The sequence below is a fragment of the Camelina sativa genome, chromosome 17 (assembly GCF_000633955.1).
Source record: "Camelina sativa cultivar DH55 chromosome 17, Cs, whole genome shotgun sequence".
Classification (NCBI taxonomy): Eukaryota; Viridiplantae; Streptophyta; class Magnoliopsida; order Brassicales; family Brassicaceae; genus Camelina; species Camelina sativa.
In genome coordinates this window covers 596000-618575 of record NC_025701.1, presented here as the reverse complement: position 1 = coordinate 618575, position 22576 = coordinate 596000, and the positions used below count along the sequence as shown (strand labels likewise).

General features: G+C 40.3%; 7 protein-coding genes and 1 non-coding gene across 11 annotated transcripts in view; 5 read left to right on the top strand and 3 right to left on the bottom strand.

The window, feature by feature from the left end:
- Window positions 557-1888, bottom strand: LOC104754350 (peptidyl-prolyl cis-trans isomerase CYP18-1). Its single transcript, XM_010476523.2, has 5 exons — window positions 1777-1888; window positions 1600-1674; window positions 1255-1416; window positions 980-1138; window positions 557-832 (listed from the first exon to the last, which is right to left on the bottom strand). Exons 1-5 carry the CDS (start codon window positions 1777-1779, stop codon window positions 749-751), a joined length of 483 nt encoding a protein of 160 aa, XP_010474825.1. The 5' UTR covers window positions 1780-1888; the 3' UTR covers window positions 557-748.
- On the top strand, window positions 1981-5120 carry LOC104754348 (ankyrin repeat and zinc finger domain-containing protein 1-like). Its single transcript, XM_010476520.1, has 7 exons — window positions 1981-2341; window positions 2473-2918; window positions 3098-3212; window positions 3531-4184; window positions 4499-4576; window positions 4674-4718; window positions 4825-5120. The coding sequence occupies exons 1-7, from the start codon at window positions 2000-2002 to the stop codon at window positions 4927-4929; spliced, it is 1785 nt and encodes a 594-aa protein (XP_010474822.1). The 5' UTR covers window positions 1981-1999; the 3' UTR covers window positions 4930-5120.
- On the bottom strand, window positions 4999-8684 carry LOC104754349 (ribosomal lysine N-methyltransferase set10). Of its 2 annotated transcripts, none has more exons than XM_010476521.2 (16): window positions 8557-8684; window positions 8358-8457; window positions 8069-8243; window positions 7867-7972; window positions 7652-7734; window positions 7525-7551; window positions 7288-7433; window positions 7081-7176; window positions 6867-6947; window positions 6672-6733; window positions 6421-6477; window positions 6200-6271; window positions 5882-6130; window positions 5597-5712; window positions 5409-5492; window positions 4999-5337 (listed from the first exon to the last, which is right to left on the bottom strand). In XM_010476521.2, the coding sequence occupies exons 1-16, from the start codon at window positions 8608-8610 to the stop codon at window positions 5193-5195; spliced, it is 1653 nt and encodes a 550-aa protein (XP_010474823.1). In that variant the 5' UTR covers window positions 8611-8684; the 3' UTR covers window positions 4999-5192. The 2 variants fall into 2 exon arrangements, with proteins under 2 accessions (XP_010474823.1, XP_010474824.1); XM_010476522.2 differs by having other exon boundaries at window positions 4999-5334.
- Window positions 9756-13315, top strand: LOC104754347 (SPX domain-containing membrane protein At4g22990-like). Its single transcript, XM_019239271.1, has 9 exons — window positions 9756-9833; window positions 9915-10041; window positions 10223-10525; window positions 11206-11310; window positions 11420-11871; window positions 11962-12245; window positions 12313-12482; window positions 12576-12766; window positions 12873-13315. Exons 1-9 carry the CDS (start codon window positions 9781-9783, stop codon window positions 13243-13245), a joined length of 2058 nt encoding a protein of 685 aa, XP_019094816.1. The 5' UTR covers window positions 9756-9780; the 3' UTR covers window positions 13246-13315.
- On the top strand, window positions 13552-16123 carry LOC104754346 (ATPase GET3-like). 3 transcript variants are annotated; one of them, XM_010476517.2, is made up of 8 exons: window positions 13552-13875; window positions 14395-14519; window positions 14613-14763; window positions 14864-14974; window positions 15191-15329; window positions 15422-15537; window positions 15643-15838; window positions 15958-16123. In XM_010476517.2, the coding sequence occupies exons 1-7, from the start codon at window positions 13621-13623 to the stop codon at window positions 15805-15807; spliced, it is 1062 nt and encodes a 353-aa protein (XP_010474819.1). In that variant the 5' UTR covers window positions 13552-13620; the 3' UTR covers window positions 15808-15838; window positions 15958-16123. The 3 variants fall into 3 exon arrangements, with proteins under 3 accessions (XP_010474819.1, XP_010474818.1, XP_010474820.1); XM_010476516.2 differs by having other exon boundaries at window positions 15643-16112; XM_010476518.1 differs by lacking the exon at window positions 14395-14519 and having other exon boundaries at window positions 13808-13875; window positions 15643-16112.
- Window positions 16222-19471, bottom strand: LOC104754345 (subtilisin-like protease SBT1.1). Its single transcript, XM_010476515.2, has 2 exons — window positions 18596-19471; window positions 16222-18104 (listed from the first exon to the last, which is right to left on the bottom strand). The coding sequence occupies exons 1-2, from the start codon at window positions 19234-19236 to the stop codon at window positions 16427-16429; spliced, it is 2319 nt and encodes a 772-aa protein (XP_010474817.1). The 5' UTR covers window positions 19237-19471; the 3' UTR covers window positions 16222-16426.
- Window positions 20416-20488, top strand: TRNAK-CUU. The gene has a single exon. It is a non-coding gene; the product is annotated as a tRNA-Lys (tRNA).
- The window catches only part of LOC104754344 (flap endonuclease GEN-like 1), a 3805-nt gene continuing 1822 nt past the window's right edge, over window positions 20594-22576 (top strand). Inside the window, exons 1-6 of the mRNA XM_010476514.2 lie at window positions 20594-20910; window positions 21143-21319; window positions 21398-21568; window positions 21653-21834; window positions 21917-22278; window positions 22361-22574. Coding sequence (XP_010474816.1) covers window positions 20716-20910; window positions 21143-21319; window positions 21398-21568; window positions 21653-21834; window positions 21917-22278; window positions 22361-22574 — 1301 coding nt within the window. The 5' untranslated portion in view covers window positions 20594-20715. The remainder of the gene's footprint in view (window positions 20911-21142; window positions 21320-21397; window positions 21569-21652; window positions 21835-21916; window positions 22279-22360; window positions 22575-22576) is intronic.

The following is a 22576-nucleotide window of genomic DNA, read 5'->3' as shown; positions in this document are numbered from 1 at the left end:
CAATTTTTTTTATTATTAGTATTACTTAATTATTAAAATAAAATAATAAACACAGCAGTGCCAGTGAGTTATGGAGGAGGAGGAGGAGGTTGGCGGGGCCCACACGCGTCCGCATTTTGAATGGAAGAAGAAAGATAGACAGAGACAGTCGTTGGGTTTTTCAGTGGCTCCCACTTTTCTCACAAAGAGTCCACTATTTCTTTTTTACCTTTTTACCCTTTTCCAGGTTCTTTTTTTTTTTTGGCTCGCTTTAATTGCGCCGAACGGGTCGGTTTGGTTTATGATGATGCTTGCTCTCTCTGAACTACCCTTCTCCCAGGTTATTCGTTTGTATTGGATCTGTGTCAAGTTTTGGCTGAGCCCATTTTTAAATATAACTCCTGGTAGGCCTCTTGTAATTTGGTGGCCCACGCAGAATCCTATCTAACTTCAACGTTTTTTTAACTTTGAAACTCCAGTCATGAGACGGGTATTTTAGCTGTCAAATTTACGCACTTGGTGAGAGAGACAGTGTGTCAATTGATTGAAAAAGTTAAAACTAAACTAGACAACCAAAAAAAGAAAAACCCCTTTCAAATCAAGAGGACACTACTAGTAACAACTGTTAATAAAACTAAGTTTTTGACATGTGAAACAGTGGTTTTGGTTTTAACTTGTGAGCGTGTTCATGTCTAATCATCAGCTTTACCGAGAGGATACAAAATGAATGACTTAACCAACAACAATAGAAGCTTTATTTTTGACCCTTTTAACCAGCAAGTGGATTGGCGTGGATCGTCACACGGTTTAGCCTTATCTCAGCAAGCGGCCTATCTCTTGGCCCTGTTTGAGTCTGCAATATCATTAGAAGAGTTAGTATTCTTTATCTTGTGTAAAACAAATTCACATCAAGAAAACTTCTAACAGTTGCTAGTAAGGAAGATAAGAGTTCAATCTAGTATTTCTTGGGAAGGTAAAAAAAAGAGGTTGGTTAACAAACCTTTTCCATAATGTCAAGGACTTCGAAGCCATGAATGACTTTGCCAAAGATGGTGTATGATCCATTGAGATGTGGTTGTTTAGCGTAGGTGATAAAGAACTGGCTTCCGTTGGTGTTTGGGCCACTGTTTGCCATTGAGAGCATACCTCTTGCATTGTGCTGCAATAAAAAGAGAATGGAACCAGCAGCAGGTCAAGAAACAGATCAGGAGGATAGTAAGTAAGTAAGTAACCCTCTCTTCTCTTGTAAGATAGATAGATAGATAGATAGATTACCTTAAGGGAGTCACGGATCTCATCATTGAATTTCTTGCCCCAGATGCTAGTACCTCCTTTGCCGGTGCCATTAGGGTCACCTCCTTGAATCATGAACCCTTTGATATTTCTATGAAATATGGTACCATCGTAGTACCCACTTGCACATAACGCCAAAAAGTTCTGCATCCAAAATTAATTTATAACCAAATTAAATAAAAATATTCCCCTCCCTCTATCATCATAAGATTCAACCCTAAACCCTAATTTCGATCGATTTTGAATTTATAAGTTGTAAGACAAAGGAGCAGAAACAATCCATCATAGAATCGAAAACAGAGAGACAGAGAGATGTGAAGAACTAACCTCAGCACTCTTGGGAACCTCGTCGCAAAAGATCTCGCACTTTATATCACCCAGATTCGTGTGCAATGTTACTGACTGCACATTATATTATACATACAATTATCGCCAAAACAAATTCAAAAAAAAAACTAAAATAGCAAAAATAGAAACGAACGATTGATTGACGACGTCTCTCACCATTGATTGATGCTCGGAAAACTAGCAGAGGCTTCTTCTTCCCACTTCCTCTTAAGTCGCGTCGATGCTTTTGGCGCTTCCCCTTCCTTCCAGAGACATCATCTCTCTATACTAAAACGTCGCCGCCTTATCGTGTTGGGCCTTTTATGGGCCAGATTTTGGATCCATTAAACAAGATTTCTAACGGTGACGTTTTATCTTAATAGTTAATACTGTAGTTAGTATGTTTGGTTATCTCTTTCAAATCCAAATATTGTATTCTATATCTCTTGTAATGGCGACCACCGGCGCCGCCGCTGCCACGGCCACTGAGATTGGAAACGCAGAAATCAAACAGCCTCGATCGATATTTGACTTGCCGGCCGATTTCCTTGACTCGTGTCGATTGTCAAATCCTTCGGAGACTCAATCGTCGACATGGTTAATACCAGTACCACCCGCGGAGGAGGAGAAGAAGAAGGACGGCGTGATTCTGGATAGATGGACCTGTAATACTTGTAAAATTGACTTCTCTTCTCTTCAAGATCAACGCTCCCACTTCAAATCCGATCTTCATCGCCTTAACGTAATCATTTTTCTATCTCTCTTTCTCCCACTACTTTGATGATTACTCCTTAAGAATATAAGAATATAGAAAAGTCCTTCTATATTGTTTTCCCATGCCTTAATTTTTTTGTTGTTGCTGTGATTGTATAGATCAAGCTGAGTGTTGCTGGCAAGCCTATATTGAGAGAAGAAGATGTTGATGAGTTGACGTCTGAATCTGTCCAAGACTACGATGTCTCTAGTATATCAGGATCAGAGGACGAAGCTGATACTAGTAGACACACACTCCACTTTGATCCTCAAAAGGGTATTGATAAAAAGAAGCTTTTTATTCGTCTTCAAACTGGTGACAAAGTTTCCATCTGGAAATGCTTAATCATGGACGAGGCTGAGGTGGTGAATGACACTGGATCTTCTTCTCTCGATGATTGTGGGAGGGGTTTGGGCGAGATTGAAGTCACTGAGAGGTTGAGAAATTTGATTCCAGAGAATACGGATCACAGGCAAATGTCTGTCGTGTTGCTTGCTAGTGGTGGCCACTTTGCCGGTACTGTCTTTAATGGAAAGTCGGTTGTGGCTCATAAGACTTTCCACAGGTACTGTCTCTTTTACATGTTCTCTCTATTTTCATGTGTTTTTTCCCCTGCTTGCTGATTCTTATTCAGTTCAGAATCGAGATTCTGTTGTTACCTATGATAACTGAAAATTAATATCCTTTGTTCTTGAAACATTATAGAGTATTGATGTGTTCTCTTATTCCCTTTCCCATGTATAGGTATGTTGTAAGAGCCAAGGCTGGTAAAAAGCAGTCCACGAAAGATGGAAGCGGGAGGAGTATACACTCTGCCGGAGCCTCACTTCGTCGTTACAACGAACTTGCTTTAAAAAAGGTTCGTCTCTAAACATGTTTTTGCTACTTACTGTTGCCTTCTTCTTCAGCTAGTGGTTCGTTGATTTTCTTGCTAACTATATTTCTAAGCCCCTTTTGTTGCGGATTATATAATTGGAAATGGGGGCTTAGGAGATGATTCTGTATATATCTCTTGGAACTTTATTTGCTAACATTGGCCGCCTTCAGGATGGTTGTCAACCGGGATCAGGATCATAGGAAGGAAAACATTAATAATTTTGTTTATATATTTTGTAGCCTCTATTAATATGATACATAGCCTTGAAGTATAATTCTTATCATTTCTCTATATTGTTAGGATATTCAAGAGCTGCTTGCTAGCTGGAAGCCTTATTTTGATGGTGCTGCTTGTGTTTTTGTTCATGCTCCCTCAAGCAGTAGGCAGTTACTTTTCAATGGAGGCAAACCGTACTTTAGCAGCCAAAACTGTGCTGTACGAAACGTTCCATTTACTATCCGGCGGCCAACCTTCAAGGAATCACAGCGTATATATAATCAGTTGACTCAGATTGCATATGTAACTGAGGAGATTTTTGTTAATCAACCAGAAGACACCAAAGCCCATACAGTGGTGCATACCCATAATGAGGATCCTGGTCAATCCTCAAGAAACGAAGAGCCCAATGAAACTTCTTCTACTAACATCATCTTAGAGGAACCAAATCTTATAGAAGAGGATATCGGGGATGGAGTTACTGGTACGTCAACTTCGTTGCATGAAGCTGCTAAATCTGGTGATTTTGAAAAGGTTCTGGAGTTATTGGAGGAGGGTATGGATCCTTGTGCTAAGGATGAAAGAGGCAGAACGCCGTACATGCTTGCAAATGAGAAAGAAGTGAGAAACACTTTCAGACGGTTTATGGCGTCAAACCTTGAAAAGTGGAATTGGCATGATGCTAAAGTACCCAGCCCGCTCACCAAAGAGATGGAGGAATCTCAAGCTGCCAAGCAGGTACTTTGCATTGATTTGTTATTTGTTGACATCAAAAGTTTGGTTAAGGATTATGCATGAGGCAAAATAGGACTAGTGCAGAACTCCTTAGTCCTTTCTTTACGCACTGGGTTCTTAGGTTGAGCTCTATCCCGGAGTTTATGGATATATGTGGTCATGTGTTAGGGTCCAATGTCTGCCAACAGCCAAATACTATATAATTGTGATGTATATGAAGCATTTGTTCTCGCATGATTTGATATATATGATTTTTTAGATGGGATTATGAATCTACCATTTGACTAACTTGATTTGTGACGGTGATTCTTGTTCAGGCAGAAAAAGACGCCAAGCAGAAAGCAAGAGCAAAAGAGTTGAAGAAACAACGCAGAGCCCGAGAAAAGAAGGCTCAAGTAACGTTTTAATCAGTGTCTTATTCCAACCAAAATTCGGATTAGTAGAAACTAGAGAGACAGTTAACTTCTTGTCTAACACTCCTTGTGTTTGCAGGCCGAAGCTGCGCAGGCTGAGAAAGAGAAGCCGATCTCTAAAGTGGTTAGCTTCACAAACCCTCAATTTGTATAATTTTGGATATCAGTTATTTAAGGAGAAGCCACGTCAACATTTACTTTCTCTTTTGTGTAAATCTTCTTGTAATTAGGAGGAAGTGAGGAGAGCAATGGCAGCCCAGAGGGAAAAGAGAGCAGCCGCTGCAGAAAGACGGATGGCGGCACTTAACATTCAAAGCAGTTCAACGACAATATAATTCCCAACAAAGTTTTGAGTGTAAAGAGGAAAAAAAAAGGTTTGAAAAACTAGGAAAACAAGAAGCAAGTAGTATCAAGAAGGCACGACATCATTGATTGGGCCACAAATTTGTTTCTAAAATGCCCGTTTAGACCACATACAATGTAGTATTTTCGGATTACAATAATAAAAAGGCTTTTTATCATATAATGAAAGTAGTCAGTCACAAACCCTATATATAGTGTGATAAATACTGGTGATAATAGTGAGATTTAGTCATCATTAATGGTGGTCAGAGGAGGAGAGTGCTAAGTGAAGGGCATGCTCTGCCTCCTTCAAGAACAGTCTTGTGAGCTGCTTCTGTCCTCTACGGTACACTACACTTGACCACTTGTTTCTGCTCATCCTTCTCCCATCCCAGTCCCTACTATCAAAACATATATTTCAAAAACATTCTATCCAAAGCTAAACCATGTCCAGAGATTTTGGACATTGTACCTCGGCTCTTCATCGCAGCATGCCTCCCCAAGGAGCCTAGCATCTTCTTCTTCAGTGCCCGAATTCTCTTCCAGCTTCATCATCCTGTCAAGAAAAGAAAAAACGCATTGAGGACTGTCACTTTCTTCTGATCCTGCTGACAAACATCTTACTTAGCTCTTAATATCATGTCAAATTCAGTTGCATACTTTGCATTAAGGAGATCCACAAGTAACTGCAAAGCTCCAGAATCCCCGCATGCTTCCCATATGGCCATCCTGACCTCAGTTTCAGACGGTTGCTCGTCTGGTCTTGACTCTACAAGCTTCTCGAAAATAATAATTGTGTCTCAATATCGAGTGAAATACAAACTATGGATGTTTATCTGATTTTGTCATCGTTTCCCAACTCACTACTTTAAGCAATGGATCTTTCGTGTAGGATATGTGTTTAAGTTGAAAAGATGCCAGAAGAAAGAAAAAGGGTGATCATACCTCTTCAAGCATAGCTGAGACCTTGTAAATCTCTTCTTCTTGCATGGCAATGGTCCTTAAGCCAGTCATAAAATCTTCTGGGAAAACTAGTTTGTTCATGTATGAGGGCATCTTACGCTGCCCAGACCAACTGAAACTACAGGATCTCACTGTCTCCTTCTCATCACTTTCTCTAAGTTTTGATGTGGTTTGTGGGAAGAACCCATGATTCAAGGCCGATTTTGGCAGGAGATACCGGAGTTGAGCTTTCTGCATTACGAGAATTTCCAGAGTTCAACAGGTACATTATCAAATCAAAATAAAATGTACAATGCTAACCTGAGCTTCAAGAAGCTGCCCTTTGGTATCAGAAAAAGGAATACTCGGAATCGCCTCAACAGGATAATGAACCTAGAATAAATCCAAGGTCATTCCTAATAACAGACGTGAAAACACAATTGACGAGTATGTTTTTGCTCTTGAAAGTTATGTTTCTCGTCAGCATCCTCACAAATACATTACTGGTTGAAAATTAAGGAACTCTCGAAAGCAAATATTACCATGAGATAATCATCTGGATTATTCTCAATCACAAATCCATACAGGTAAAGAAGCTCCTGCATACAACAAGAAGGCACATCACTCAAACAAAGGCTTAGATGTGATAATTTGCAAATACACATGTCCACCACTCGAAAACCTATAGATCGTCATACAAGATAATCAATCAAACAAAACAAAATATTTGACTGGAACAGGACCACTCATTTAATTTTTCATTGAAGCTGCCAGGAACTGCAAAAGGTCTTACCTCATTTCCTTTGTTACCATAGCTGATCGAGACCTCCTTGTTTGGGATACACTGTTGTGCAACTGTTCAATTTACAGAATTGTGGCACTTAGTTTTCCACATCACATATCATTAAGAAGTGAGTAAATGAATAGTTCCATAGTTTGATAGATATATGTAGAAAGTGAGAGGTAACACAATCAAATTTTGACTAACCCGAGAGAAGGTACATGGAGGAAGGAATCCTAGATACCAATCCGGTGCCATCAACTTCCCAAGTCGCTACAGGCTTCAAATCTAAACAACCATAACTATAGTATATCATATCAAATGACACTAGGATATATACTCATTGACCATATCAACAATATGGAACAGAGTAAAGAGAGCCTCGTTTTAAGTTTTCTTTGATAATAAAAAGTTGGCATACCATGGTTGCAAAAGTCAATGCCAGGAACAAGTCCCTCAACCCACACAGTATCGCCGGGTCCGAGAGATGACGCGCCAGGGACTTGAGCCTGAATATCTACCCATCAGAAAATGAAGAAACTCATGAAGTTTTGATTACAGGAGAGAAGGATAAAAGAACATGTATTTTTTCACATAGAATTCAGCAAACTGACTTTAAATGACTTGCCTTTGTCCCCATTAGAACTAGCTGGGTCCGTTTCAGGGGTATGACTTGTTGATGGGTATTCCCCGACATCCTCCTGGCTTTGTGGAAACACGAAAGAATGTGGAAGAGGAATGTTCAAGGCACGACTCCAGAATACAGAATTTGCCCTGGCGTAATGGAAAAGGTCTCAAGATCACTCAGGACACAAAACTCTGGTTCTACTAACAAGAGATAACACCACACCAGTAGCCAACATACCAGAGGAAGTGTTCAAAGGAGACCTCGCTGCACCAAAAGACAAAACAAAATATGATTGGCTCGAGCACAAGAAAATTTTAATCTATAATACTAGGTAGGCGTAAGTAAATATGTGAGGTATGTAAACCTTTGGGAATCACCATCCAAAATAAGAAGCTTTTTCACCAGGGGTTCCACCTTCTCATGGTAAAGCGAAATCAACTTCTTCTTCTGAAAAGGAAAGTACAGATGAAACGAAAAATGAAATCACGATGGTCATGAACAGTGAACTGGAGAAAATGTGGCAGCAATCTATTTGTAGGATGATATAGGGGAAATTAAAATTGTTAAAAAGAGTGACACCTGTAACTCGGTTGCGTGATACAAGTTTGTCCCCTTGAGCTCGAGGATGTCAACATCAGAAAACCAAAGAGGATTGCCAAATCGAGTAGGAAGCATATCAAGATACCTATAATGTATATCATCATATTCTTTTTATATAGACAGTAGAGATGAATCCCCCCTTAAAAAACTTATGTCGGTTAAGAGATAAAAGAAAACTTACGGCTTCCAGGAAGAATTGATTCGAAGACGCTCGAGAGTGAGGAACAAAATCATGAGAAAGCGGTCATCGACTTGTCCTTGTTGGAACATTTGCTGACACTCTGGGCCGAGGAGAGGGTCCTGAAGAACTCTCATAGGGGTAATGGCCAAATCAAGCGGCACAACAAGCAAGACATCTGAAATTTTCCAAAAAGCTGAATTCAGAGGAGTGTGTACATACTGAAGCGATTAACTCAATGTTCCATATATATAGCCAAATGAGATAAACAACTAATAGATAGAGATAGTACCATCGGAAGGTTGAGTGGAAGAGCTGGAGGCGAATATGCCAAATCCTTTTTGGGAGTCAGAATATTTGATGTGGCAGCCTCTTAATTCAGCTCCATTCACCTGAAAATTCAAAATCAAACAAAGATCGATCGATCGATCGATGAGAGATACATAAACGACTGAAAATAACACTCAGACAACAGAGGGGGGATCTCTAACCTGAAGCCATTCTAGGAACCTTTCGAGTTTCGCTTCTTCTTCTGAGTTCGCCATATCTCCCGGCGAAGTTCAACACGCCGGGAGACGGGTTTAAGGGAACCGGGCAGAGGGTTTTTTTTTTCTCAATCGTTCTTGTTAACAACACTGGGCTTGTTGCTGACTTCTGTCTCTGTGGGCTTTTGTATCCACCCCACACCCACTGGGCTTGTTGCACTTGCACCTTCTTCTCTTTTTAATTTCCTTTTTTCTTTTTTTTGTTGTGAAAATATTTTATTTGGTTATAATGTAACGGTTTGTAGAGATGTAGAAACTGTTGAAAGATTAGGTTAAGCCGAGAATGGGTTATTCTAGGAATATACCTTTAATTTCACCTAAATAAAATATGTACTGTAGTTTGCTACATTCATAGTTTTACTCAAAAAGGTGCTTTAGTTATGTTTAATATGATATACGATCGTTTATTTATTTTGTTCGCTCCAATAACATTGGGATGCGAATGTGAATACTGCCGACTCGTTAAGCACTGACTCACGTGCTTACCAAGTTCTCACTAAACGCCACATTTGGTTTACTCATCATGTATATACGTGTTGCTCTACCTTAACCTATTGCTTGGAATATCCCCAGAATTTTTTTCTTTATATATGATAAATTGTGGAAATGCATGTCGTTAGTTTTTTTTAAGATATACATACAGTAGGTGCTAAAACGGTCCCTTTTTCAACCAAACTGGAACTATCACGTGGGTGGCTGTGCAAAGCCAAAGCCACACTGACCTTGACCTATATATATATTGATATATTGTACTAGGAATATGAATTTCCAAAGCACATCAGATATTTTAGATGAGAGATAATACGTACTCACACTAATTTCATAACTCGATAGTAAAAAAATATTGTTTCGATACGGTCGGTCACGCGGTTTATCACCGATTATATACGGTAACGATTTTTTAACCGTTGAAACTCATGCATTTGTAATTATATAAGTTCTGTCGTTTTACCAATTTTGAATGATATGATATGATGACGTACGAGTTCCACGCAAGTAGAGAAACAATTCAGATTATCTTCCTTTCTCTCTAGCTTTCCAGGTTACTTGTTAACTGTTCGATAAAATATATGTATGTACTCTTGCAATTTTCTTTTTATATATATAGTTGATTGATTCCTAATTTGATTATGTCATAGGTAAATCTTTTGTAGTCAAAGCTCCGGTAAGATGGTTGCCTTTGGGAAGAGGTTGAAAGAAAGCCAGATTCAAGAATGGAAAGAGTAATATTATTTTGTTTACCATTTGAATATTAATTTTATTTTACATAAATGCATGCCTAAAATGCGTCTCTGTTTCTGCAGATATTATATCGACTACAAGTTTATAAAGAAGAAGGTGACCCAATTTAAGCCGCAAGTTGATGATGATGTTGGTACCCAAGATCATAGTTCTGTGCTCAAGGGTTTCTCTAGAATTATGGATAATCAGGTAACATATATATTATATATATAGGAGAACCTTAGAAATATTTCTCATTGAGAAGGAACTTATTTCCCCCCCAAAAGGTTTTTTTTTCATGTCATTCATCTACTTATGTGCCATACAAAAAGTACTCTTGCCTAGTTGACTTATGCCTGAATTATTGGTTTTTTTTTTTTTGGTTAATTAGATTGAAAAGGTTGTCTTGTTTCTTCTGGAACAACAAGGACTGCTCGGACACAGATTATCATCTCTTGGACAACAACGCAATGCAGTTTTTCAGCAAAACAACATATGCGAGCTTGAACAAGGATACAGACAAGTAGGACATGATCTGTTGCGGCTACTCTGTTTCCTTGAGATGAACGCCATTGGTATCCGTAAGATCCTGAAGAAAATTGATAAGCATTTTTACTACAAATTCACAGACTACTACGTCAGAACTCGTTCAAATCACCCTTACTCTCAGCTACAACAAGTCTTCAAGCAAGTGGTAACCATGTCTTTACCTCACTTTCTTCTTTTTTCTTCTACATGCATGTAGTATGACACCTAAACTAAATGCTCCTGTTTAACTTCTCCTTGCAATATATATATGCAGGGTGTTGGAGCTGTTGCTGGGTCTGTTTCTCGCAATCTTGCAGCACTTCAGGACCACCAANGTCATTCATCTACTTGAATGTGCCATACAAAAAGTACTCTCTTGCCTAGTTGACTTATGCCTGAATCATTGGTCTTTTTTTTTTTGGTTAATTAGATTGAAAAGGTTGTCTTGTTTCTTCTGAAACAACAAGGACTGCTCGGACACAGATTATCATATCTTGGACAACAGCGCAATGCAGTTTTTCAGCAAAACAACATATGTGAGCTTGAACAAGGATACAGACAAGTAGGACATGATCTGTTGCGGCTACTCTGTTTCCTTGAGATGAACGCCATTGGTATCCGTAAGATCCTGAAGAAAATTGATAAGCATTTTGACTACAAATTCACAGACTATTACGTCAGAACTCGTTCAAATCACCCTTACTCTCAGCTACAACAAGTCTTCAAGCAAGTGGTAACATGTCCTATCTTTACCTCACTTTCTTCTTTTTTTCTTCTATATGCATGTAGTATGACACCTAAACTAAATGCTCCTGTTTGACTTCTCCTTGCAATATATATATGCAGGGTGTTGGAGCTGTTGCTGGGTCTGTTTCTCGCAATCTTGCAGCACTTCAGGACCACCAAGGGATCCATACTTCAATATATGACCAATCTGTTTTATCTAACCCGGTTATCATACAAAACATCTCTTCGCATGCCTAATCAGTTTTTGTCTTTCTGCAGCTGACAACAAGTTATTTTGTTGTGACTAGTAATTTAAGAATACCATGTACTGCAGGATGCTATGGTTGATTCTATCAATGCTGCTGTTAGGAAGCTATCAAACTCAACAAGCTTTCTGGATTTCCTCGGGAAACATGCGTTAATCATATTGGAAGACTCGCCTTCTCTTCAAGATCCTGTTGCTGAGGAAAATTTTCATTTTCTGTCCCTGTTCCTGAATTTGGTTAACGCTTTTCTGTATATGGTAAACACCTACATCGTAGTCCCTACGGCGGATAGTTACTCGCTTAGCCTTGGAGCTGCAGCAACTGTTTGCGGTGTGGTGATTGGCTCCATGGCAGTTGCTCAACTGTTTTCTTCAATCTATTTCAGTGCATGGTCAAACAGATCTTACCTTAAGCCGCTTTTGTTTAGCAGCATTGTTCTTATCGTTGGCAACACATTTTACGCCTTGGCCTATGATATGAACTCTATTGTACTTCTTCTGCTCGGTCGCCTCTTCTGTGGGTAAGTTTCAAGCAATACTAACGAATTTACTACTCTACCTATGTTAACACAGTGATTGATTTGTACAGTATATGATCTGTTTTACCTCAGGTTAGGCTCTGCAAGGGTAATAAATAGGCGTTATATAAGTGATTGTGTGCCACTGAAGCTTAGAATGAAGGCTTCTGCTGGATTTGTTAGTGCAAGTGCGCTAGGAATGGCATGTGGTCCAGCGCTTGCCTGCTTCTTTCAAACTAACTTCAAGATTTGCAATCTCACCTTCAACGAGAATACATTACCGGGTTGGTTCATGGCGTCGGCGTGGCTGGTATTCTTGCTCTTGTTATGGATATACTTTAAAGAACCTGAGAGAGAGGATGTTGTGCCACAGCAAGGTAATCAGACTTTTCGATTTGTTAAATTGAGTGTTCGTTCTGACTTTGCATATATATATATATGCAGGGCCTTCAACTTCAAGTTTAGGTACTTTGGATGAAAATATTGTGGCGCCTTTGCTCCTGAAATGTGTAGCTAAACAAAAGACAATTTATGAAGATGAGAATTGTGAAGAAGACCGAGAGCCAGTAAATTCAATTATGTCAGCATACCGGTTGCTTTCACCTTCAGTAAAAGTATAATATGAGTTTGAGTCTAAGTTAAATTTTCTAATTAACCAATAATAGCTAGCCATATGTTGAACAAAGAACACAATGGTGGATCTCCAGGTTCAGCTATTTGTCTACTTCATGCTCAAATATGCGATGGAGATCTTGGTGGCTGAAAGCAGCGTCATCACTAGTTATTACTTTTCCTGGCAAACCAACGCAGTTGCAATCTTTCTTGCTTGCCTCGGCCTAACTGTGCTTCCAGTTAACGTTATAGTCGGACACCACTTCAGCAACATGTTCGAAGAAAGGTAGAACCACTTCACAATCTGATTCTAATTCATTAGTTACAATCTACAAAAAAAGTACTGTGTGCATACCATAAGGTTTCATGTTGCAAAGACTTATAACTTGCAGGCAGGTTCTGCTAGCATCAGAGATGATGTTGTGCATTGGCATTCTCCTCAGCTTCCACATCATTGTGCCGTACTCGGTTCCTCAGTACGTCGCCTCTGAATTCATCACTTTTGTATCCGCAGAAGTGCTTGAAGGCGTGAATTTATCGCTCCTATCGAGGGTAATGTCATCGAGGCTGTCTCGAGGAACATTCAACGGAGGTTTACTATCAACAGAAGCTGGTACGCTTGCTCGGGTCATAGCGGATGGGACCATAACAGTTTCAGGATACTTACCGGAGAAGTGGCTCTTGAATGTTACTTTGCTTCCCTCGTTTCTAATCTGCATCTCTTCCATTGTTGCAACCGGTGTTACTTACAACTCGCTTTACTAAACAAGTCTAATCTACCTACGGTTAAAGATAGGGTGTGTAATCTAAGTAATAAACCGACCAAGTTAAAATATCTTCTTTTGCAACGGGATCGGATTTGTATAATTGGGTTTGGGGGCTGAATTTATAGCATGGTTCTCTGTAAACCGATTTTAGCGGAATAAATTGAACTAAAAAACCATAACCACCAAAGGAACAGATAAAGAGGTATCAACAAAACCAACAAATTGAACCGGTCGGTTAAGTCTCGTCTTGCATTGCAATTGCAATTGCATATACAAACAACAACGCCGAACAAGTCAGCAGCTCTCTATTAAATTAGATTGGTACTAGCGGCGGACGGAGAGAAGAAGGACGAAGCAATCAATAATTTTAACAATGGCGGCGGATATGCCGGAGGCAACAGTAAGGAACATTCTAGACCAAGAGTCACTAAAATGGGTTTTCGTCGGAGGTAAAGGAGGTGTTGGGAAGACGACTTGCAGTTCGATTCTCGCAATTTGTCTCGCCAGTGTTCGATCCTCCGTTCTCATCATCTCCACCGACCCTGCTCACAACCTTAGTGATGCGTTTCAGAAGCGCTTCACTAAATCCCCCACTTTGGTTCAAGGTTTCTCTAATCTCTTTGCCATGGTAAAAGCTTTCTCCTATTTTTCTTTTCTTCTAGATCGTGGTGGAGTTATGATCTTATATGGAATTAGGGTTCTCTGATTCAAATTTCAATCTCAATCTGCGTGTTCTTATCTGAATTCGCTCTTTAATGATTGATTGAGATTGATCCCCAACAGTGTTGAGGTTTGGAATTTGCATATGCGCCCACTCTGATTTTGGGGAATTAGGTTTGGAATTTGGATATACGACCAATTTGTATTCTCTTAGCTTTGTTAGGAAAAGTTTATATCTCTAATTGAATTTTGGCCATGATAGATATAGATAGTAAAATTGGATGCTTGTTATGCCAAATTCAATGTCAATTCAAGCAGAGGTTTTATTAAATTGCTTTGGTGGTTCTGGATCGCCTTTAATAGACAGGGTTGATGATGAGTTCATGGCTAATCTTCTAAGCTTTAAGCTCTTATGTGTGTCTGTTTCTATGTTACTCACACTCCTTACCTCTTGATAGTGAGTGAATCTTGTGTTTGCTCTTCTCAGGAGGTGGATCCTACCGTTGAAACTGATGACATGGCTGGTCCAGAAGGCATGGATGGTTTATTCTCCGATTTGGCTAATGCGATTCCTGGAATCGATGAGGCCATGAGTTTTGCTGAGATGTTGAAGTATCTTATTACACTCCAAGCTATTTGGTTCTTCTAACAGTTGTCTGTCTCGCATTAACGATGTATTATCACTGACATGTTTATATTCCTTAGGTTGGTGCAAACAATGGACTATGCAACTATTGTGTTTGACACTGCTCCAACTGGCCATACTCTCCGCCTGTTACAGTTTCCAGCCACACTAGAAAAGGGACTTTCCAAGTTGATGTCACTGAAGAGTAGATTTGGTGGCTTGATGACTCAGGCATGTCTATAAGCTTGTGAATTTCAGTTTGCTTGTCCATTGATATTGCTCTTTGGTTTCTTCTTTGGCTGATTTGTCATGGAACTTGTTGCTAATGTAGATGAGCCGTATGTTTGGCATAGAGGATGAGTTTGGAGAAGATGCTCTGTTGGGAAGACTTGAGGGCTTGAAAGAAGTGATTGAGCAAGTAAATCGGCAATTCAAAGACCCGGTAACATTTTCTCAACTGTTTAAGTTCTATGCTATTTTCAATTCTCATTGGCTGTTTTCTTAACTCTGTTCGTGAATTTTAGTTTTAGATGCATGACAATTGCTCTGTAGCATAGAATTTAATAGCATTCATCAGCGTTAGTGAAAAGTCTGATACATATTTGACAAACTCTGCTTTTTAAGATAAGAAATTGACACGTGTGGCTCTTTTACGCAGGATATGACAACGTTTGTTTGTGTCTGCATCCCTGAGTTCTTGTCTCTCTATGAAACAGAGAGACTTGTTCAGGAACTCGCCAAGTTTGAGATCGACACACATAACATTATCATCAACCAAGTACTATACGACGACGAAGGTGCCTATTTTTTAGCAGTTGTGTCTTTCTTCTCGTATCGAACTTGTTTTACATGCAAATTTAACAATTTTTCTCACATGTCTCTTATGTAGATGTGGAATCCAAGTTGCTCAGAGCAAGGATGCGGATGCAACAGAAGTATCTTGATCAATTTTATATGCTATACGATGATTTTAATATCACAAAACTTCCTCTGCTTCCTGAAGAGGTAAGAAGGCATGGCATTTGTTATAAGATGAGAAGGAACACACTTAAAACCAAACCGAAGACTTATATAATTTGCATACTAAGAATATGGATGTTTGGATGACAGGTGACAGGGGTTGAAGCGTTAAAGGCGTTTTCACATAAGTTCTTGACGCCGTACCATCCTCCGACTAGCAGAAGCAATGTAGAAGATCTGGAGCGGAAAGTACACACATTACGTTTGCAGTTGAAAACAGCTGAAGAAGAACTTGAACGTTTCAAGAGTGGCTAAAGAAAAGGGTTTGTTCTTCCCTATGATGATGGTAAGTTTTCTTTCTTCACCAGATTCTCTGGGAACTGACTTGCTTTATACATGGGCGGTCTTCTAGATCTGGGTTTTCATTTGGGTTTCTTGTTGATTATGATTTGAACAATTTTATAGGTGGAAAGTTAAAACTGAATCTTTTTCTCTCTTTTAAGTTCTTCATCTGGCAACGACTCTTTATAGGGACCAGGATTAAACAGAATCATCTTTTACGTTTTGTTTTGCATTGGATTTTATTTTTCAGTTGTAATAATCATATTATCAATCATGCAGATAGACTCTAGTACACTCTTTACCAATGCGTAAATCATTTTGTTTTAGACTAGGTGCATTTTATAATTAAAGCTGATGGATCTGTTGTGTGACATAATTAACTTGAGGGGTCTTAATTACTGTATATAGAGACTGGTCTTTTTAAGAGACAAAAACAATGTTTCCATGATAAAACAAATACAGTAGTATGATGCGGGTGTTCTAAAAGATAAATTTTTGATTTACTTACAAAACCTTACAAGTTGTTGTGTTCAATAAGTTTGGTCTTCATCGGTATAACAATAATAGTGATGAATAAAAATAGAAACGAAACTTATTCCCACGTCACGGCGATAGGGCTTCTGACCTTGTACTTGTCACATATCCAAACCAAAGCTCCGAAGGAAGAAGAAGATGAATTCGTCGAAGCTTCTGAAACAAACGTGACCGTATAAGTCAACCTCTCTCTCACCTTCTGAAACTTGAGAACCTGCGACTCCACTCTCACCTTTACACCTCTGGGTTCCTCAACGTGAGCCATATACTGACAAACAGGTGACCCAACGTTCGTCACAGTCCTCTTATATCTCGCCGTTGTGGCGCCGCCATTGACGAAGTTGACCGCGAAAGAGGGATAGTTCAAATCACCGGGACTCAAAACGACGCCGTGAGTAGTAGGACACGTGTATCTCGTGCCGGAGAACAAGAGTATCCTCTCGCTCGTGTAATTCAAGCTGCACAAGTAGTTGAGATAATCGACGGTGGATGTATCGTATACAAGCCCCGGATCTACCGCTCTCGTTGGCTCCACCTGTCCCGCTCCAAGCGCAAACGCCGTGGCCGCCGAGTCACGTCCCACCCCCATATCTCCGATCGGTCGGTTCCTGTTGTCGGTGATCCTCGCCGTCGTCATGATTGCCGATTTTATCATCGCCGGTGACCAGTCCCCGTGGACGGACTTGATCAGAGCGGCGATTCCGCTGACGTGTGGACAAGCCATGGAGGTTCCAGAGATGATATTGAATTGGACCCGTCTTGGATCCGATCTGAGGAGGCTAGGGCCCGAGAACGGCGACCAACCGGCGAGGATGTTCAAACCGGGAGCCGCTATGTCCGGTTTAGAAATTTCCGGCCCGGCGACGCTAGGTCCTCTTGATGAGAAGGCGGCCACGATCGGGGCGGTTGCACCGTACGCGGTTCCTCTGAATCGAAGAGACGCGGTGGCGTTCGCCGCGCCGGAGAGATAGCTCAGCAAGGTTTTACCGTCGGAAGCACCGATTGAGACGGCGGGTAAAACGTGAGGATCAGCTAGAAGCTCCTCTCCTTCGGCCTTTGTGCTCACCAGAAGCATCGCTGCTCCTCCGCTCCGTTTCACCTCTTCACCTTTGGCCGTTCTGCCGCTGGCTCCTCTTAAGCAAATGACGATTTTACCCTCGACGAGTTCTCTCTTGAGCGAGTCCCGAGCGCAGTACTCGGCTCCTCCCCTTCTGCCTCCTCCAGCTGTTGTGTTAAACGCTAAAGACAGATTCTTTAAGCTTTTCCCTTTGTACAAGGATGATCCAACTATCCTTTTACGGTTCCCGATCTGGACAATCGCCGGAAAAGTCCGGTCCGTGTAACTCGCAGCGACGGTCATCAACCACGGAGCTCCATTACTCACTGTGGATGCAATTGGACCTGAATTACCCGCAGAGCAAGAAACGAAAATGTTCTTCTGCATCGCTCCAAACCCAGCGATCGCTATTGGGTCGACATAAAACGGTCGTGACGACCCACCTAGCGACAGAGAGATCACATCCACACCGTCTGAAATCGCTTTGTCAATGGCTGCGATTACGTCGGTGTTGGCACATCCTAGTGCCCAACAAGCTTTGTATGCAGCAATCCTCGAAGTAAACCTCATCCCCGTAGCCAAACCTCTTCCTTGTCCGAAATAACTCGCTTTCGGGACCATGTCTCCGGCAGCTGTCGAGGCTGTATGCGTCCCATGTCCTTGTGCGTCTCGAGCCGACCTATATATATATGCAACCAATTACTTGTCACGCTTCTTTTTTGTTATACGGATCATACTCCTTTTAATGAGAACCACCATGCATATATTATTGACCAAAGAGTTGTTCAAGGTACTTTTATTGTATGGATCTTCAATCTTGATCAGAAACAATTCGTTAATTTACTTAGGAATATACACATTTAGCTTAGATCTTCGGATAAATTAATTTAATGAAAGACTCTTACTAGATCATTGTCTCATTGGACTTGTAATGAAAGATGCATTCACTAATTTTGTCCAGTCACATCAATTGTTTAGAGGAAGGTAATTTTATGTTATCCAAAAGATGTTCGGTTTAACGTTATGGAGCTAGTGATCAACGTTTTTAATTACATCTTTTTTTTTTTGGTTATGCATGATATTCAAATTCGAATGTTTTCTTCACATTGTTCCCGTTAGCTTTTAGGGGATAAATATTAGCAAATGTGCTATCAGCATTAACCGTCTAACCTGAAATCAGAGGTTTCGTTGATTTTTCCAACGATGGATTCGTAGCCTTTGTAAAACGCGCTAGCCCCGATGATCTTCTTGTTACACGATGATGAAGAGAAGTTTGTGCCATGGTCGCACGAACCTCTCCATCTAGATGGGACCGGAGGCATGTGCGTGTCTCGGAAGCTCACGTGCTCCGGCGAGATCCCTGTGTCCACAAGGCCGATGATGACGTCCGAAGATAGGCTGGTCTCGTTCCAAAGTCCGATCCCATATTCAAGACCAAGAAACTCGTGAGAATATGTCGTGTGTAGAGATAAGAGCTCGTCTGGATACGCCGAGATAAACCCTTTTGTGTTCTTCACGGTCTCGAGCTGGTCGTCGGTGAGAGTCGCGGAGAAGCCGGACATGGCATTTTCGTAAATATAGTGAATCTCGGGGATAGAGAAATCATCGTCGTCGTGAATATTCTCTGTTTGGAGTGAATCCAAAAGCGAAGTAACGACGTGTTTGGTAGTGGTTGTTGCAGTGTGGATCACGTAGGTTTGTTTGAGGGAGGAAGCATTTGATGTGAAGAAGAATATGAGAAAGAAGAAAATTAATGATCTGAAGAACATCATCGGACGGTTGTCGTCGTTAGAGGGAAACAAGAAGAGCATTAAAAGAAAGCGATGTAACAACAACAACAACCTATGATTCTTTAGGACTCATATATTTCGGGGTATATAACACATAAAAGAAAGATGTAGGTGACGTGTGAATACTGTGAGCTGTGAGCTGAGGAAAATTGTGACTAGAAAGAAAAGAGTAATATTTTTTATAAAAAAAAATAAAGGGTAAATATTATGTGATGTTTGTAACTGTCGCTAGCTATTGTGTGGTTCTTGTGCGGTCCCCCGTCTGTTACTTAATGTTGCTTTTTTTGGAGTCGTGGCCGTGGGTTCATTTATATTTATTTTACCAATAAAAATGAGCAGATTACAAGCTTTGATGGGATGATAATTATGAATACTTGTCTAACAGAGAGTGAAGCGTAAGGAATAAGTCTAGCCTTAGAAATGGGATGTGGTGATTCTGCATGTTTCTGCTGGACCCATCATCATTTTATGCAGATTTTGTAACTTGTGTTCACTCGTTTTGCAATCGATTCCATTTCACATGATTAGTTCACATTGTCCATCAAATTACTTTTAAAAAAATGGTCGATCATAGAAAAAAAAAGTAAAGAAAACAGGTGGTAGTTTAGAAGGACGGAGGATGCAGCTTCCACCGCCGGTTAGGTGACATTAAATGAGGGGACAACGCAACAATAATTGGGGCGTGACTTGATATTACTCATATCGATCGGTCTAAAGTTTTATTTTTTTGTTCTGACCTCTCTATATTACCAGCGTACCTATGATTCAATTCAGGGATTGCTTGTTCACACTTCACTGATCATCAGAATCTCTTAATTTGTCTTGGCTTCGAAGCCAAGTTGGAAACACACGTAAGCTAAACTACTTCCATTGTTTTCTACTTTCCTCATCACTCCTACGAAAGTCAGAGATATATTCATCGTATCTTCCCATTTAATTCTTCAATAACCTCTCTCTCTCTCTCTCTCTCTTTTTTTTGTTTTTTTAATAAAAGGATAACACACCATATAATTAGTGCTTTGACCTCTTCTTAGGTAGATCTTAATAATAATGTACACCAAGATTTACATATTACTTAACTGCTGAACATTTGGATTTACTAATATATTTCTAATTTATGTAATTAGTGTAATGCTTTTCTGTAAGACAATTAAAAACGATTTCTATGAAGTAACTTATAAGTTAGGAATTAACAACAAAGCCCGTCTAGCTCAGTTGGTAGAGCGCAAGGCTCTTAACCTTGTGGTCGTGGGTTCGAGCCCCACGGTGGGCGTATTTATATTTTTTTTGGGTTTTAATGGGCTTATAGTAGTTGGGCCTATAATCGTGGCGGGTGATGTGATGCTATGATGCCTTATATAGATAGATTAGGCACAATAAACACAAGCGGGTCCAACACACTCCATAACGGTAAGAAAAATTGAGAGAATTCAATCCCCCTTTTGTCTCGCCCGGCGATTGGGGGTTTCGTGGTCTTCTTCCACTCCGCTTGTCCAATTGATGGGTGTGGGAGGGAAGTTCTGGGATTTGCTGAGACCTTATGGTCGGCAACAAGGCTTTGATTTTCTCACTAACAAACGCGTCGCTGTTGATCTCTCCTTCTGGATCGTTCAGCATGAAACCGCTCTTAAGGGTTCTGCCCTTAACCCTCACCTCCGCCTCACTTTCTTCCGCACTATCAACCTCTTCTCTAAGGTTCCATTTTTCTTCGAATTCCTGCTCCTCTCTCTCTCTCTCTCTCGCTCTCGCTCTCTTGAATTCCCCAATTTCGTCTCCTTATATAAAAAAACCCCTTTTTTGGCTTAGCTAAAAAAAAAGGGTTCTTTTTCTTTCTCTTCTGTGAATTATGGGTTTTTCGAATTCTATGTTTCGAATTTTAAGGTTTATTCTGTCGAGATGATCATAATGCGGTTTTAGGGTTTTGCAGTTTGGAGCGTACCCGGTTTTTGTGGTTGATGGAACACCATCACATTTGAAATCTCAGGCGAGAATCTCCAGGTTTTTCCGGTCTTCTGGAATTGATACTTCGAATCTACCTGCAATCAAAGAAGGCGTCTCCGTTGAGAGAAATAAACAGTTTTGTGAATGGGTTAGGGAATGTGTGGTAAGTTGGATTTCTTTTTAAAGAAATGGCTTAGTTTTGTTTCACATAATTTCTTATGACTTTTTGGTTCTTCTCTAGGCGCTACTCGAATTGCTCGGTATTCCTGTGCTGAAAGCTAAAGGTGAGGCTGAAGCTCTCTGTGCTCAGTTAAACTGTGAAGGTTATGTGGATGCTTGCATTACTCCTGATAGTGATGCTTTCCTCTTTGGTGCTAAGTGCGTCATCAAAGACATCAAGCCTAATTCAAGAGTAAGTCTTCCTTTGTAACTGAGTATTATTAGCCTGACTCACTTGTGGGTGGCCTCTTTACCATCTTAGTTTCTTTATGTGCAGGAGCCATTTGAATGCTACCATATGTCAGATATCGAGTCTGGCCTTGGTCTGAAACGAAAACACTTGATTGCCATTTCTCTTTTGGTTGGAAACGACTATGATTCTGGCGGTGTTCTTGGCATCGGCGTGGAGAAAGCACTTCGCATTGTTCGTGAGTTTTCTGAAGACGAGATTTTTGAAAGGTATAATCATTATATAAGGTTTCTGTTTCTGCTTTTTTGGTGACTGGTCATTTCTTGAATGTGATGAGATATTTTCTTGCAGGTTGCAGGACATGGGAAAAGGGTTGAAACCTGCAGTTCTTGGTGGAACCAAACCTGTGGATGATGGTGAAGAATCCCTCTCAGAGATGAAAAAAAGATCTTCTCACTGTTCCCGTTGTGGACACCTGGGCAGCAAGAGAGCTCATTTTAAGTCATCTTGCGAGCATTGCGTTTGTGATAGTGGCTGCATTAAAAAACCATTGGGGTTTAGATGTGAATGCTCCTTATGTTCCATGGATCGAGACTTAAAGGAACAGAAGAAAACCGAGGATTGGTGGATTAAAGTCTGTGATAAGATTGCTCAAGGGCCAGAATTTCCCAATAAAGGCATTATTGAACTGTATCTATCCGATGGTTTCACAGGTATGTAATTACTTTACAACTTTATGTCCGTATTACATGAACTTTGTTTTGGAGCCTAATCTGTTAAGTACCTCTGAAGCAGAAGGTGGCTCTTCAATAATGTCTTGGAGAACTCCTGATACTGAAATGCTAGTGGATTTCATGGTTTTCAAACTGCATTGGGATCCGTCTTATGTTAGAAAAATGTTGCTTCCAATGTTGTCGACCATTTATCTAAGAGAACGGGCAAGAAACAAGACAGAAAACCCTTTGTTATGTGACAAATATGAATTCCATTCAATCAAGTGCACAAAGACTA

Bases quoted from the DNA above. Each gene is read 5' to 3' on its own strand.
- LOC104754350 (XM_010476523.2), bottom strand. The intron at 1,417-1,599 runs GTTAGTTCTTCA...TTTTGGATGCAG, and splicing joins AGGTTCCCAAGAGTGCTGAG to AACTTTTTGGCGTTATGTGC. The intron at 1,139-1,254 runs GTAATCTATCTA...TTTTTATTGCAG, and splicing joins AGATCCGTGACTCCCTTAAG to CACAATGCAAGAGGTATGCT.
- LOC104754347 (XM_019239271.1), top strand. From the start codon at position 9,781: ATGGTTGCCTTTGGGAAGAGGTTGAAAGAAAGCCAGATTCAAGAATGG. The intron at 12,246-12,312 runs GTAATCAGACTT...ATATATATGCAG, and splicing joins GGATGTTGTGCCACAGCAAG to GGCCTTCAACTTCAAGTTTA. The intron at 12,767-12,872 runs GTAGAACCACTT...TATAACTTGCAG, and splicing joins AGCAACATGTTCGAAGAAAG to GCAGGTTCTGCTAGCATCAG.
- LOC104754348 (XM_010476520.1), top strand. From the start codon at position 2,000: ATGTTTGGTTATCTCTTTCAAATCCAAATATTGTATTCTATATCTCTT. The intron at 2,342-2,472 runs GTAATCATTTTT...GTGATTGTATAG, and splicing joins CCGATCTTCATCGCCTTAAC to ATCAAGCTGAGTGTTGCTGG. The intron at 4,577-4,673 runs GTAACGTTTTAA...TTGTGTTTGCAG, and splicing joins CCCGAGAAAAGAAGGCTCAA to GCCGAAGCTGCGCAGGCTGA.
- LOC104754346 (XM_010476517.2), top strand. From the start codon at position 13,621: ATGGCGGCGGATATGCCGGAGGCAACAGTAAGGAACATTCTAGACCAA. The intron at 14,764-14,863 runs GCATGTCTATAA...TTGCTAATGTAG, and splicing joins TTGGTGGCTTGATGACTCAG to ATGAGCCGTATGTTTGGCAT. The intron at 15,538-15,642 runs GTAAGAAGGCAT...TTTGGATGACAG, and splicing joins TTCCTCTGCTTCCTGAAGAG to GTGACAGGGGTTGAAGCGTT.
- LOC104754349 (XM_010476521.2), bottom strand. From the start codon at position 8,610: ATGGCGAACTCAGAAGAAGAAGCGAAACTCGAAAGGTTCCTAGAATGG. The intron at 7,434-7,524 runs GTATGTTGGCTA...CCATTACGCCAG, and splicing joins TCCTTTGAACACTTCCTCTG to GGCAAATTCTGTATTCTGGA. The intron at 6,734-6,866 runs GTTAGTCAAAAT...TAAATTGAACAG, and splicing joins CTCCATGTACCTTCTCTCGG to TTGCACAACAGTGTATCCCA.
- LOC104754345 (XM_010476515.2), bottom strand. From the start codon at position 19,236: ATGCTCTTCTTGTTTCCCTCTAACGACGACAACCGTCCGATGATGTTC. The intron at 18,105-18,595 runs GTTAGACGGTTA...ATATATATATAG, and splicing joins AACGAAACCTCTGATTTCAG to GTCGGCTCGAGACGCACAAG.